A 13,109-nucleotide genomic window follows, 5' to 3' on the forward strand; every position below is an offset into this window, starting at 1 on the left:
TAACTTTACAAGAAAAACTATTTCAGTTCTTTGATATATCGAGTTTTGAAAATTTTCGTTCTAAAGAAATAGGTTTGAAAAAGAACAAATATCGTGCATTATTCAAATGTATATTTTAGCATCAATAATCATAATTTTGAAAATCAGGGTTAAGTACAATCTGAAAAATGTTTACTTCTTTTAAATAATAAAAGAGTTAACGAAATTTGACTACTATACAGAACGTGACAGTTTTTCTTGCTAGAAATATTTTTATACTAAAAAACATCGGTTCCAACGATGCTTTTAATACAAGTTATATATTTTGTGTGTTAATATCAGATCGTAATGTATTTTATATATTATATTAATATAAATTATTGTAAAAATGCATTGTGTATTGTATTTGTGTTGTATTATTTTATTATCCTTTTATTTGTTTTATTTATAACTTTTAAGTTCTAATTGTTGAGTCACAATAATAATATTTATAAAATAGAAAATTCTAACAACAAAATTATGGCACAAAGAATCGAATGGAAAAAAATTTTAAGTAAAAATGCAAAAATTGAATAGGTATTTGAGATAATTATAAAAACAGATAAATTAAAAAATAATAATAAATAATCATAAATTATTAGCTATTTTACTGAAATTTAACATAATTTTAAATCGATAAATTATAATATTAATTTTCTTGAGATCATAATACTAAATATTACATTTAAGATTTAATAAGATTTTTAATTTGCTCGATTCCGATGTTTTTTGTAACTTTTTATTGATTTTTTTTGTAATGAAAAATCTACTCTATTGACGTACTAGATATTCGAATTCTGCAATTGATTTAATAGATTTAATTATAATTAAAATATATAGGTATTGTATAAAAAATAAAAATAAACTAAAAGTTTTTGAATTAGTTTTAATTTAATTGTATAGTATTTGGAACCGTCTATATATCTTTATTTGTTTGATGTAATTAGTACAATAAAATATCCTGCTTGATCGAAATACGATCAATATCAAAAATGTCAAATCTGATGATCGATAAATTTGATGTGTTCTATACATTGTAACATACATCATATTGTGATCACAAGCGTAAGAATAGCGTAGAAAAATAAAATAAAAATAAAAATAAAAATATTTTATAAAAGTATAACTAATGTTTGTATTTCTATTTGAAATTTTCTATTTGTTTATTTTTTTTTAGTATCACGCAAAAAATTTAAAATACAAATTATTTGAGTGTTAACATATTTTTGTAATTAAATACTTGAAATTATTTGAAGCCATGGACCACACAATGACAATATAAAGTACCTATTTTATTATTATAAACTATAATGAATTCAAATGTTGGCTTATAATACGTTGATAATATTGATACCTACTGATTTAAGTAATATAGATAACAATGGTTAGAATGCGTATTATGAAATTTAGTATATTTTCATCATTTATATATAATCTGTATTTGGTGTGTGTGACTGCTCGATTATATTTGTCATGTTTTCGAGAGTCATGTGGCCGCCTCGAGAACGTTCACGGTCGCCAACCACGGACCGAGACCCGAAGGCCGGAGTGCCGTGGATTTTTTCTTTTTTAATATATATAAGAACGGGAATAGGTACATTTGAACCAGTAATAGGAAAGGTGACCGACGGTGAAATAATAACACCTCAATTTGGGGAAAAATATATATATTTATATTTTCCAAATTTAGTATTTAAGTTGGTGCCGAGAAAGCCGAAGGCATAAAACTCGGTCAAAATAAAGTATAAAACTAATAATGCATTTTAAAAAATGAAATATGAACACCACTCAGCACACGGCTCCGACGGAGCGGCTCACCGGCGGGAGAACAACAATAATATATCATAATACATAAGTATAATAACAACAATATAATAGCATAGCAATAAATAATAATACCCTAACAGTACCGGCCACGGTGAGAATAATAACAAAAGATGTACCAAAATACGTACCAGTAACCAGTGTGTGTCCTGTACCGCCCTTCGGCGCACCAGCAAAACGCGTGCTACTCGCTCATGGTACCGGGAGCTGAGACGGGAGAAAAGGTAGTGGTGGCTTTTGCTGGTGTCGGTCAGTACTTTGCGATCTTAGGTGGCACGGAAAAACGACAGGTGAGGGAGGGGGTCACATATACGTTACTGCTAACATGAGTGGCCGGTACTCTGAGCCGTGGGTACTAGGAGGGGAGCGTGTGTGCGACTGCCGGTAAAGTGGTGAAGTATTGGATCGGCGGAGACTGAGGCGCGCGGGATAGTATGCCTTATCTATTTCGCGGTCGCATGCCGCGCGCATACGGTACCTGCTAGTACAATTATGAATTATAATAATGTTAGTTTGCGTTGGACGTCACATGTGTTAAAAAACAGAGTTGATACGTATTATAATTCTATAGGTATGCACTAATATACACTAACACTAGGTACCTACATACATAGAGAGTATCACGATTGTATGCAGCGGCGTTACAGGACGGGTGGGTTAGGGGTTATATCCCCTCTTCCTCCACTGTTCCATAAATCTCTTTATTTGTGTCTTTAATATTACCACCAAAGTTCAGTTAACCAGTTTACCACTCACCCCTATAATAAAAAAAATTGGGAATCTCCGAGTACGCCATGATGATCATCTGATAAAATATATAAAATTCGAAATTCAGATATTTCATTCATCCTGGTATGTCTGTCATATGAGTAAAGGTAGATTTTTCAATTCAATAATTTTACATAGTGCATAAAACAAAAAATAGTAATAATATAGTTATGACAAATGAACAGACGACGCGCGACGGTGCAGAAAACAATAATATTTAAGTATAAAGTTGCTCACCGTTAAGTATGTGGATTGTGACGGCCGCTGACGCTGACGGTGATCCAACCAAGCACGTGTAGTTTCCCGAATGCGTTTTCTGTACATGATTGATTTTCAGAGTGGACACGATTGTGGTGTAACTAGAATCGTTGCTGGTGCTGCGTGGGATAGGAAAAAAACTCAACATTAAACACAATATGCATAGTGAAATGGTAATAATAAAAAAATAGATACCCACAGCGTCTGCGGGTAAGAGAATATTTCAAATTGTAGATATAAAATGCACTAGTATGTAATATTACTATTGTGACCGGATGATTTCATTGATATAATATTCTATATAATAATATATTACGAACGTGGAAATGTGACGCGCGCTGAAGCTTCTAAAGGCGTTCGTAATATTATGAGTTTGAGATTTTCTCATAATAAATTTTATTTTGAATACTGATAATAGTGTTATATTGTATAGTATGTAAATTAAAAAAAAAATACAAAAGAACAGTATCATTTATTTTTTAAGCAGTTATCCGAATGGTTTTTATTGTTTGCGATTATTATTGAAGAGTGAGTTATTCATAAATAGTAAACTACTTAGGGAATTTCCTAGCATTATGCCTAATAATTACAAATTACATTTCTTTTAGTAGGTAGCTAATATATGGTTAATTATTTAAGGTGAATTTGATGGACTTAATAATAATAACATTTTCAATTGTTATTGAAGTATCAATTTATTACGCAAGTAATGTTAGAAACCATATGGATTCAATATATGTATTACACATTTATGAATTTTAGTAAACTCATCTTTGATGTATTATTTATTCAGTTATATTAAAGGTTAAAAAAAAAAACAAAAATCAACAGCTTTTTAGTATTCATTATAGAACACAAGAATATAAAGAGGTGGTTCCAAGAGGAAGAAATGGTCCATTTAGAAAATTGAATTTGCCGGAAGTGGATGGTTTTCTTGTATTATCTTAGTTGTATTATTTTTTTCCCGTTCAAATTGCTTAGAGAGAAAGACAGAGAAAAATAATGCGTATGTATATATTAAAGAAAAACCAGAAATAACCGTAAGATCTCACACGGACGTCTCACCGGAAGTCAGCCGTTTGCACTGACTCATCTTGTCGTTAGTATAGTAGGCGTTCATAATAAAGCGTTTGATTAACGCCGTTCCAGCAGTCAACGAGTTTGAGCTTTGTTTTTACGACCATCGAAAATTCAAATTTAAATTTAATGATTTAAGTTAACCAATCACCCTAACCCACTTATAAAAAATCTAGCAGACCCTACTTTTCCCGGTAATCCTGTTAGACGTCTTAAAAGAAACTGATGTCGTTATCTACTGGATGCATGAACTAACCTATTATATAAATAGGTACTCGAAATAGATAGTGCCATCATTGGGTGGCTTCTTCCGTCATACTTGTCATGTTATATTTTACTATTATCAAATTCGTTTACTGTTCTTTTATTCATTTTTTAAATTTTTTATTTTGTGCTGATTGTAAATATCTTGTAAATAATAATAATAATAAAAAAAAAAATAATGATTTAGACTTTCTACTTAATTAAATGCACCTACTTCTTTATAAATAAAACCAGTTGCTATTAAATCCAAACAGTAACTTTAATTACCTAATGTTACAATACATTTTTAAAGTTTTAATTTGAAGTAAGTGCTGTCCAAACCTGTCACAAATAATAAACGCATGTTGAACAACGTTCCTAAAGTTTGCTTTGCATTCAAATCTATACGTTTATTTGTGAACCGATTATATTTTTTACAACGTTATAATAAAATTATTTGTTCTTACTAAACGATTTTTTTTTAAAATTAATATTTATTTTGCACTTGTTTCGCTTAAACTAACAGTTCAAATAGTATACAGCCATTTATTGATTTCGTGAAATTCTAAATCATTTTGATTATCATTTATCACTTACCTAAATTATTGAAATTTATAGAACATGTGTTTATGATTGTACAGTACTACAGTGTGTTAAGTATTAATTAAAGTTTCATAATATGCATTTTACCTTAAATATAAGTTTGATCACAACTTGAGTGCATCGATGAAAGTGTTATTTATTAATTTATTATTTAAAAATATCGAAGCCTTTGTCTACGGTTATTGTGATAAAATATATTTCATGCAACAATAATTGAAAAAATACTAAAAATAAAATTTTATAAAGATAAATGCCGACTGTATTCTGATGTTCTGAATTTATCTCACACTTGGGTGTACAGTAATTTAAATATTAAAATTTATATTTTGTAAATATACAATACTTTTAACTTTAAAATTGATGCATATTTTATGTTAATAACAAAATGATTAATTTGAAAATAAAATAAATATATTTATACAAACTTCATAAAGTGGTTGTATTTTAAATGCAATAAAGAATAAAAAAAAACTAATAATAAAAATTACAAGTAAAATATTAAAATCTGTAATAATGGTTTCATTCTCACGAACGTATTTTTATCTAGGAGTTACTTTAATGTCTATGAAAATCAGAAATATTTCATTTAAAATATAACATTTATATTATAAAAATGGAAATGAAATATGCTCATTATATTATTAACTAGCTGTCCCACTCGGCGTTGCCCGGACAAAAGTCACCTCAGGTGAAAATCGGGATTTTTTCGACTTCGTATAGCCTCATTCGATAAATAAAAAAGCTAAACTTTTATATAAAAAAACTTAAAACAAACAAAAGGAATCTGTAATTTTTTTTTAAAAAAATGCTCGGTATGGATGGGGTTTTATTTATTACACATGATTTTGCTTAAAAATAGTCACGTCACAACAATGAGATACTTACAAAACAGAGTTAAAATACATTAAATACATACATTAAACATAACATATTTTACTTCTGATTTGAGAGGTAATATTATAGATCTTTATTCATGTTTCATTAATTTTTAGAAACGATAAAATTATTTAACTAATATTAATTACACATATAATATAGTTTAGGTAATTCAACATACGAATTATTTGGTTTGGTTCGTAGAGCCCAATATCAAACGCGATAGGTGAGTTGATTCCCGAGACCTATTTTATGTATTAGGTAGTTGATTCCTGGGTCATTATTAGGTATGTATGAGTTGATTCTCGGGTCATTAATAGGTAGGTAAGAGTTGATTCACTATTATTGTATAATTTCATTAACTGTAAATACCAATTTATAAAACAATGTGATAGACATTTTTACCAAAATACTAATTTTTTTTACTAAATTACTGAATTTTTTTGTATTTTTTACCTAATTACTTAATTTTTTTAATAAATAATAAATATAATATAATATAATACAAAAAATAATTTATAAATAAAAATTGAATGATTTTCAAAATATGAAAAAACTAAAAAAAAACAACATTTTGAGAAAACTGTGAGCCAACCTCCTCGTGATGGTGTTTCTTGAGTTATGCTAATAGGCTAAATATTGTACTAAACATTGAAAAAAATATATAATGACCAGGGAATCAACTCGTTCGTACCTCTTAATCACCCGGGAATCAACTCGTACTCAGCCGGTGGTAGATTCGGCTCCCGTTTTACATAAAGCTCAATTTCCAAACAGCTTCCTCAAAAATGGTCTAACGAACAGGTTAATTCCTAAACGGCTCCAGTATTTTTATAACACAAATTCCTTCTCACTTTATACAGTTAGGACTGTCTTAAAAGAGGTGTAGTTAAAAATATCTTGTAGTACTTTAAGTAAATTATTATAATTATAATATAAAAAAAGCTTATATTTAAATTTTAAATTTTTAACGTTGAAAAAATATAAAAAAATGTAAAAAAATGTTTTTATACATAAAAATACAAAAAAAATTAGACATATCGAGAAAATTTGTTAGGCGCAATTATTTTATGGGGAGATGGTATTTTGTGCCACTTTTATTACTTGTAATTTGCACCACCAATAGGTACATATAAGTACGTATGTAATTTGCGCCAAAATATAAAAATATAACTTGTATTTTGCGCCACTAAAGAAAACAAAATGGAATATGTAATTTGCGCCACTCTTTCAACTTTAATAGCAGTTGGAATTTACCAGCAGATAAATAATTTAGCGATATCGCATAGGATATACAATAATACGTTCTGATGCGTCCGACGCGTGTCACATATCGTCTTAATATCGTCGAATTATTTATAATTATGACTGATTTTTATATGTTTCATTAATTAACGACAATTTAGATGTTTAATATGCATGGAGTTTGATTTTTTATATACATTTATTTATAATTACGAGTTTAATAAGACTGATTTTTATAATATGTTTTATTACTTAACGATAATTTACATATTTAATATACATTGAGTTATTTATATTATTATAATATAAGTGGCGCAAATTACTATTTTAATAAGGTGGAAAAAAGCACAAATTACAATTTTAGTAGGTACTCTGGGGCACAGATTACACAATTCCTTTTTATTTAATTTTATTTGGCGCAAATTACATACGCTCATTTTATGTACACCATGTGCGTGCTATTTTATTTGATGAAAACTCGTAAATGATTTATTCAACGAGCTTTTATTTTTTTTTCGATCTTGGTGTAGTAAAATGACTTCAAGCTTTAATTTGCGTTCCAGATTGTATATTGGATTTCAATATAATCAATATATCCTATATTTTTGATATTGCGTCTAATAAATTTTAAATTTAAAAATATTATGCACAGGAACTATATATACTAGGTATAACAACAGAATCTCGAGAAGCGTAATAACAATAACATCGCGCAGTTATTATGTAGGCTGTTTTGAAAAATAAGCTGCCATAATGTCCAATAATTATTGTGGAATAAAATTATATAATTTTTATGTTTTTATTTGTTTGTACATTTTTTTTTTCGACGGGAGCCTATTGACAATTTACCTGTTCGTAAAACCTTTTTTGATGGGAGCCATTTGGAAATAAGCAAACAATAGACGGGAGCCGTTTGGGATCTGACGACGCAGCCATACCAAATACTATAGCTGCCATGCACAGATTGAAAATAGTGAATAATGATTACGAAACTGGCTTACCTCTCGGTGATTCCGGTTGAAATCGTTTGTCGTCCTCTGTACCACGACACTTTGGATCCGTTGTTGCTACCGGCGTGCACAACTTTGCACACGATCTCCAGAGTGCTACCGGTCTTGTAGAAAACGTCGCTACCGCCTCCGGTAACATCGCCGGTACCGGTTACTGACATGCGTACCGTAGGCACTGCGGACACACAAAATTTAAAATAATATATGAAATACAGCTGCTGCTGATAAAGGGGTAGTAATATTGTCGTAGGTTGTGGGACAGACAAATTATAGGTGACAGGTGATGGGAACACATGACCGATATCAGTAGTTTTTTGTAGTTGTTTTAATCACGTAAGTATGCGTAACTTTTGCACGTACTTCACCATGGTGTCAATAAGCCACTAAAAGTAATCCGAAGTAAACTCTATATAGTGAGACCCTGGTTTAACTTGAAAATCGTGTTTGACGAAACGCTTTAAGTCCGCACAGCATATGTTAACCGAAAAGGGTAGGTATATACCGAGTGGACGTTATGCATATGTATATATCATATAGGTATATGTATAGAGAATAAGCTTTTATTGGATCTCGGTGGAGGCGGCGGCGACCGTTTCCAAACGACTGGTTTGGGAATATCATAGGAGGTCACTCGTTTCTCGCACAAACGAGACCCTAGGGGAAACGAAAGGACCGAATTTAATACGCGCCTCTAGAATTATGTGTATATATATTATATACATATATATATATATATATATATATTGTTTCAATTGGAGGCAACATAACCTTTTGTCATAACCTTGAAATATGTAACCATCGTTGTAACTATACCGAACATAAAGAAATACGTTTTAATTAAAAACAAAAAAATACAAAACAAATCATATGTCTCTATGAGGTTAGGTTAGGGTTAGCTGGTGAACAAAGTACTGTATACAATGTATAGGTGCATTATGATATTTTATGGAATATAACACTTGCATCGCTGTTTGTTTTTTAAATTCTCAATTGTTTATGAATGGATTAAATATTTCTGACCCAAAAATATTAATATTATGTTTAAACAAATTATTTCCGGTTTTAGAAACTTTTTCTCATAAACTTGAAAATACGAAATGATATATTTTAAAATGTATATTTATGTATTTTTTCTTAATTATTTTACACTTCCGAGTAAATATGTACAGTAAATATTGCTTGATAATTTAATGTTTTTTCCTTTTAAACAAGTCAATCTGTACAGTATTTTAAAAATTGATATTTGATTAAACGTAAAAAAAAATGGTATATATTATAGTTGCCTCCAAAAATATATACGAATTTAATTATCATTATTGTCATATACAAAATGGTTGAATATCTACAATATCTGTAACCCATGAACAGGTAGTTCATAATATTATGATATAATAAGTTTCTTCCAAAAATCTTCATACTAGTTGCTTCCGATATTGAGTTAAGTAGAGGATCATATAGTTCACTAGTATATAAGTATAATGTCACGTAAATAGATAAATGTATGTATAATTACATTTGTTATAGTTATAAAAAAATAAGTCTAAGGAAACATATACATATATAAATATAAAAATGTTCATATAAGATTACTTAATAATGATAATTTTATAGGCGCCTGTATAGATTTTTTTTTTGATTTTATTAAAGCTAATATCTTGGTTTTATCTTTTTATAGGGTAAACCAAGAAAGAATTTCATACTAAAATATTTATAATGTAATTGTAAAAAATTTTTTTATAGATATTTAGAAGTATATATAATATCTAGCACGACAAAAAAAATCAGCCTTAATTTTTAGTTATGTATTATAATATAAATGTAAATAAAATACACAACAATTAAAAAAAATATTTATATAATTATTCAATAAAAAAATGTAGTTCATTGTTATTATTAAAATTAGAGAAGAATGTTATTTGATATATATTTATGAGTTAATATTTATTTATAGATTGGGTGTATTCGAAATTCGACATTTTATTAGAATGAATGTTAAGTTACTTTTACAAAAGTTATGGCTAGAAAAAAATATGTTGAAATAAAAAAATCTACTTATGTGCCATGAAACAAATCTATTAATGGAGGTTAAAATAATTTATTCCATTATTCTTTATTGAAACAGGAAAAAAAATTAAACATATCAGTCGATGGCATTAAAAGATTAAATATTATCACGTTGAAATATTTTCTAAGACCTATTTGACTTATCTACAAGATTTTAATTTTTAAAAAGCTATTTAATTTTTCATAGTTTATACTGAGTTTTATGAATAATTCGTATTATGTTAAGTAGGCAACTAACAGTATATTATAAATATATTTAAAGTTTTCAAAATTTAACGAAAGGTAAAAATAATAATAATACTCTTCATCAGTTTAACTCACCATCCACACCTTTACATTAAAATTTAAACGGTAGCAGCTCGTGAATCATTCTTTTAATAATACAATTTGATATTCAAAAAGTTTTATATAAAAATATACAATGGTAATTTTTTTTACCAATAAATAGAATAATTAATTTCTAACAAACCAGATCTTTTCTGTTACTGTATTTTAATATTTAAGTTTTTTTTTTTTTTATTAAAATTTTAAAGGAAAATCTATTACCTATGTTGGTATAATTTATAAATAATTTCACGTTGGATATAAAATATTATACCCACTACATTTAATATAAAGTACTTGACTTTTTTTTTCGCACCATTTTATTATACGAATGTAAACAGAAAATTAAATATTAATAAAATATTAATCACGTTGTTGTTTTTAATAATGAAAAGAATATTATCGTGTAATAGTATGCATTTTTAATTGATTTTACTTGTATGTGTGAAAAGTGGTTTTAATTTTTTTTTTTTTAAATAGTGTTTATCATTAAGTTTATAAAGTTTATATTTGTAAAATAAACGACACTAAAACACAGTACCATATTTGATAGACTTAAAGGAGAATGAAATCATGAAGTTTGGTATAATAATGCAATTTAGTCAATCAGAGAGTAAAGGCTAAAGTATATACGAGGAGCGGTGCAATATGAATAATTCATCAATGAACGTTTTGAACAAAATTATATAAGTTAAATAATACTTGATAAGAAACATTTCGTGCAATTTATTTACAGTCAGTTGATTTCTTTCTTTTATCAAGAAAAGTAATATATATATTATTTCAGAAGAACTTATTTATTTATAAGCATAAATAGGCATATAAAAATCGTTGATTTTCTTGTGTGTAGATATTATTAGTTTTGATTTTTTTTAATTACTTGCTGGTATTAAACGTTGACGAAACAAACAAAAACTCTACACTTTTATAATTATTAATGCATATACATAGAATTATATGTTACTTAAATCACAATATGCGAAACGAGTTTCAATTAACTTTTCTAAAGTGTGAATTACGATATTGTATAGCATAATTCATTTTTAATACAATAAATCATGCGAATATTATTTATTACAATTGGTGTATAAAGAACAGGATAGACATGTATTGTGAGGCAATTAAAATTAAAATTATGTTGAAAGAAACTATCAGCAGTATAATATTATATTGTTGAAATACTTAAAACCCTTACAAGAACCTGACGCGAATTGTACGAATACGAACGAACGGATTACTCGGGTTGTAAGTAAACAATTTTACGAGTATAAATTAACTCATAACACAAAATACTCATAATATACAATTGCTATCTGATATTAAAATATTATCTTATTTAATATTTTAATTTGGCTTGTACCTAGTTTATGGAGAGAATCTGTTTGTATGGACCAGTGATCCTCAACCTTTATAAGTGACGATCTTCCAACAAAAACAACAAATAAAAATATTTCTCTTGTTTACACGTTGAGGTTTTATGAGTTTAGTTTAGTGTTAGCGAGTGGTGATCTTCAATAATTAGTTGACGAAATCTGAGGGGAATCGCGATTCTTCAGGAGGATTATATTAAACGTATGTCCACTCTTACAAGTTACAATAATTCCATAGTAAAATAATTGATGAGTATAAAATAATAATAATAATAATAAATAATTTTATAATAACAAAAATAATATCATAGTAAAATAATTGACAAGTATAAAATACCAATTCTTACAGTTGCAGATACAATTTTTATAGTATAAAAAGCTTGCATAGGGTTTTCATATAGGTAGTTATAAATCATTGTGAACGATTCACAGTCACTACGCCACGTATTTACAGAACGAGTAAAACAGGGTAAACACAACAAGATAAAATAAAACGTCGGAATGACAATGGTAGGTAAAGCTAGTAATAATAATAATAATAACAATTATGAATGTTCAATTGTGTAAGTCAGAGAAACAATGAACATATTGTGATGGGAATCGGATTGTCCGGCTCGCTGCGCCTATTACTTTTGCATTCATTAGCGTCGAAAATAAACGTCCTCAGAACTTGAGACATCACGATAGCGTGATCGGTATAGCTGGGCACTGGATATTGTATAATTTTGTACAATTTTGACTTCATTGATGCTCAAACCGGAGCAGTCACAATGCGAGCATGTTATTTTGATTTAGTTAGGTAGTTTACAAAGTATAAAATATTTATAAAAATGAACGGAAATTCGTCATTATATTATTATAAAGACACAAATAAGTAATGCCACATATACGATACATCACTATCAGCGTTGGTGACTATTTTTTAGTTCGCTAATTTCTACAGAGGGTACATTCAAGATTTCAACCATACGTGTACAGAGTATTGCGTGTTCAAGAAAAGGAAAACAATTGGTAAATATTGATGTAATAAATATACATTTTGTGGTTGCCACAAGATTTCGCACCCCTTGTGAAAAAAAGGTCTATACAATTTTTTTTAAAAATATTTTTTCGGTAAGAAGTACAAAAAAATTACATTTTTATTAAAGCACCTTTACATAAACAGTTAGGTATAATTGTTATTCTCTATTGCTGTTATTTTAATGATCTCGATGTGTACACATGTAATTAATAATAACAATAATAATAATTATTAATATTATATAAGAGCCGCAGAGCGTTATTTAATGCATACTGTGTGCGATTATAATATAATAAAATAAAATAAATTATTATTAATGGGGTCCTATTATACAAAACGATTGGGCGGAGCAGGTGTTAGGTGGTATATATTCTGGTGAACCGGTATGGATATATAGAGCGAGAGCGA

General features: G+C 28.1%; 1 protein-coding gene across 10 annotated transcripts in view; it reads right to left on the bottom strand.

The window, feature by feature from the left end:
* The window catches only part of LOC107165232 (limbic system-associated membrane protein-like), a 475,565-nt gene that overhangs the window by 56,864 nt on the left and 405,592 nt on the right, over positions 1 to 13,109 (bottom strand). For all 10 annotated transcript variants that reach the window (XM_089227117.1, XM_089227118.1, XM_089227110.1 and 7 more), the window contains 2 exons: positions 7,914 to 8,097; positions 2,848 to 2,987 (listed from right to left, as the gene is read on the bottom strand). In XM_089227117.1, the coding sequence (XP_089083243.1) occupies positions 2,848 to 2,987; positions 7,914 to 8,097 (324 nt within the window). The remainder of the gene's footprint in view (positions 1 to 2,847; positions 2,988 to 7,913; positions 8,098 to 13,109) is intronic.

Source organism: Diuraphis noxia, unplaced genomic scaffold (assembly GCF_037042655.1).
Source record: "Diuraphis noxia isolate RWA-SAM2 unplaced genomic scaffold, SU_Dnox_SAM2 contig0004, whole genome shotgun sequence".
Lineage (NCBI taxonomy): Eukaryota > Metazoa > Arthropoda > Insecta > Hemiptera > Aphididae > Diuraphis > Diuraphis noxia.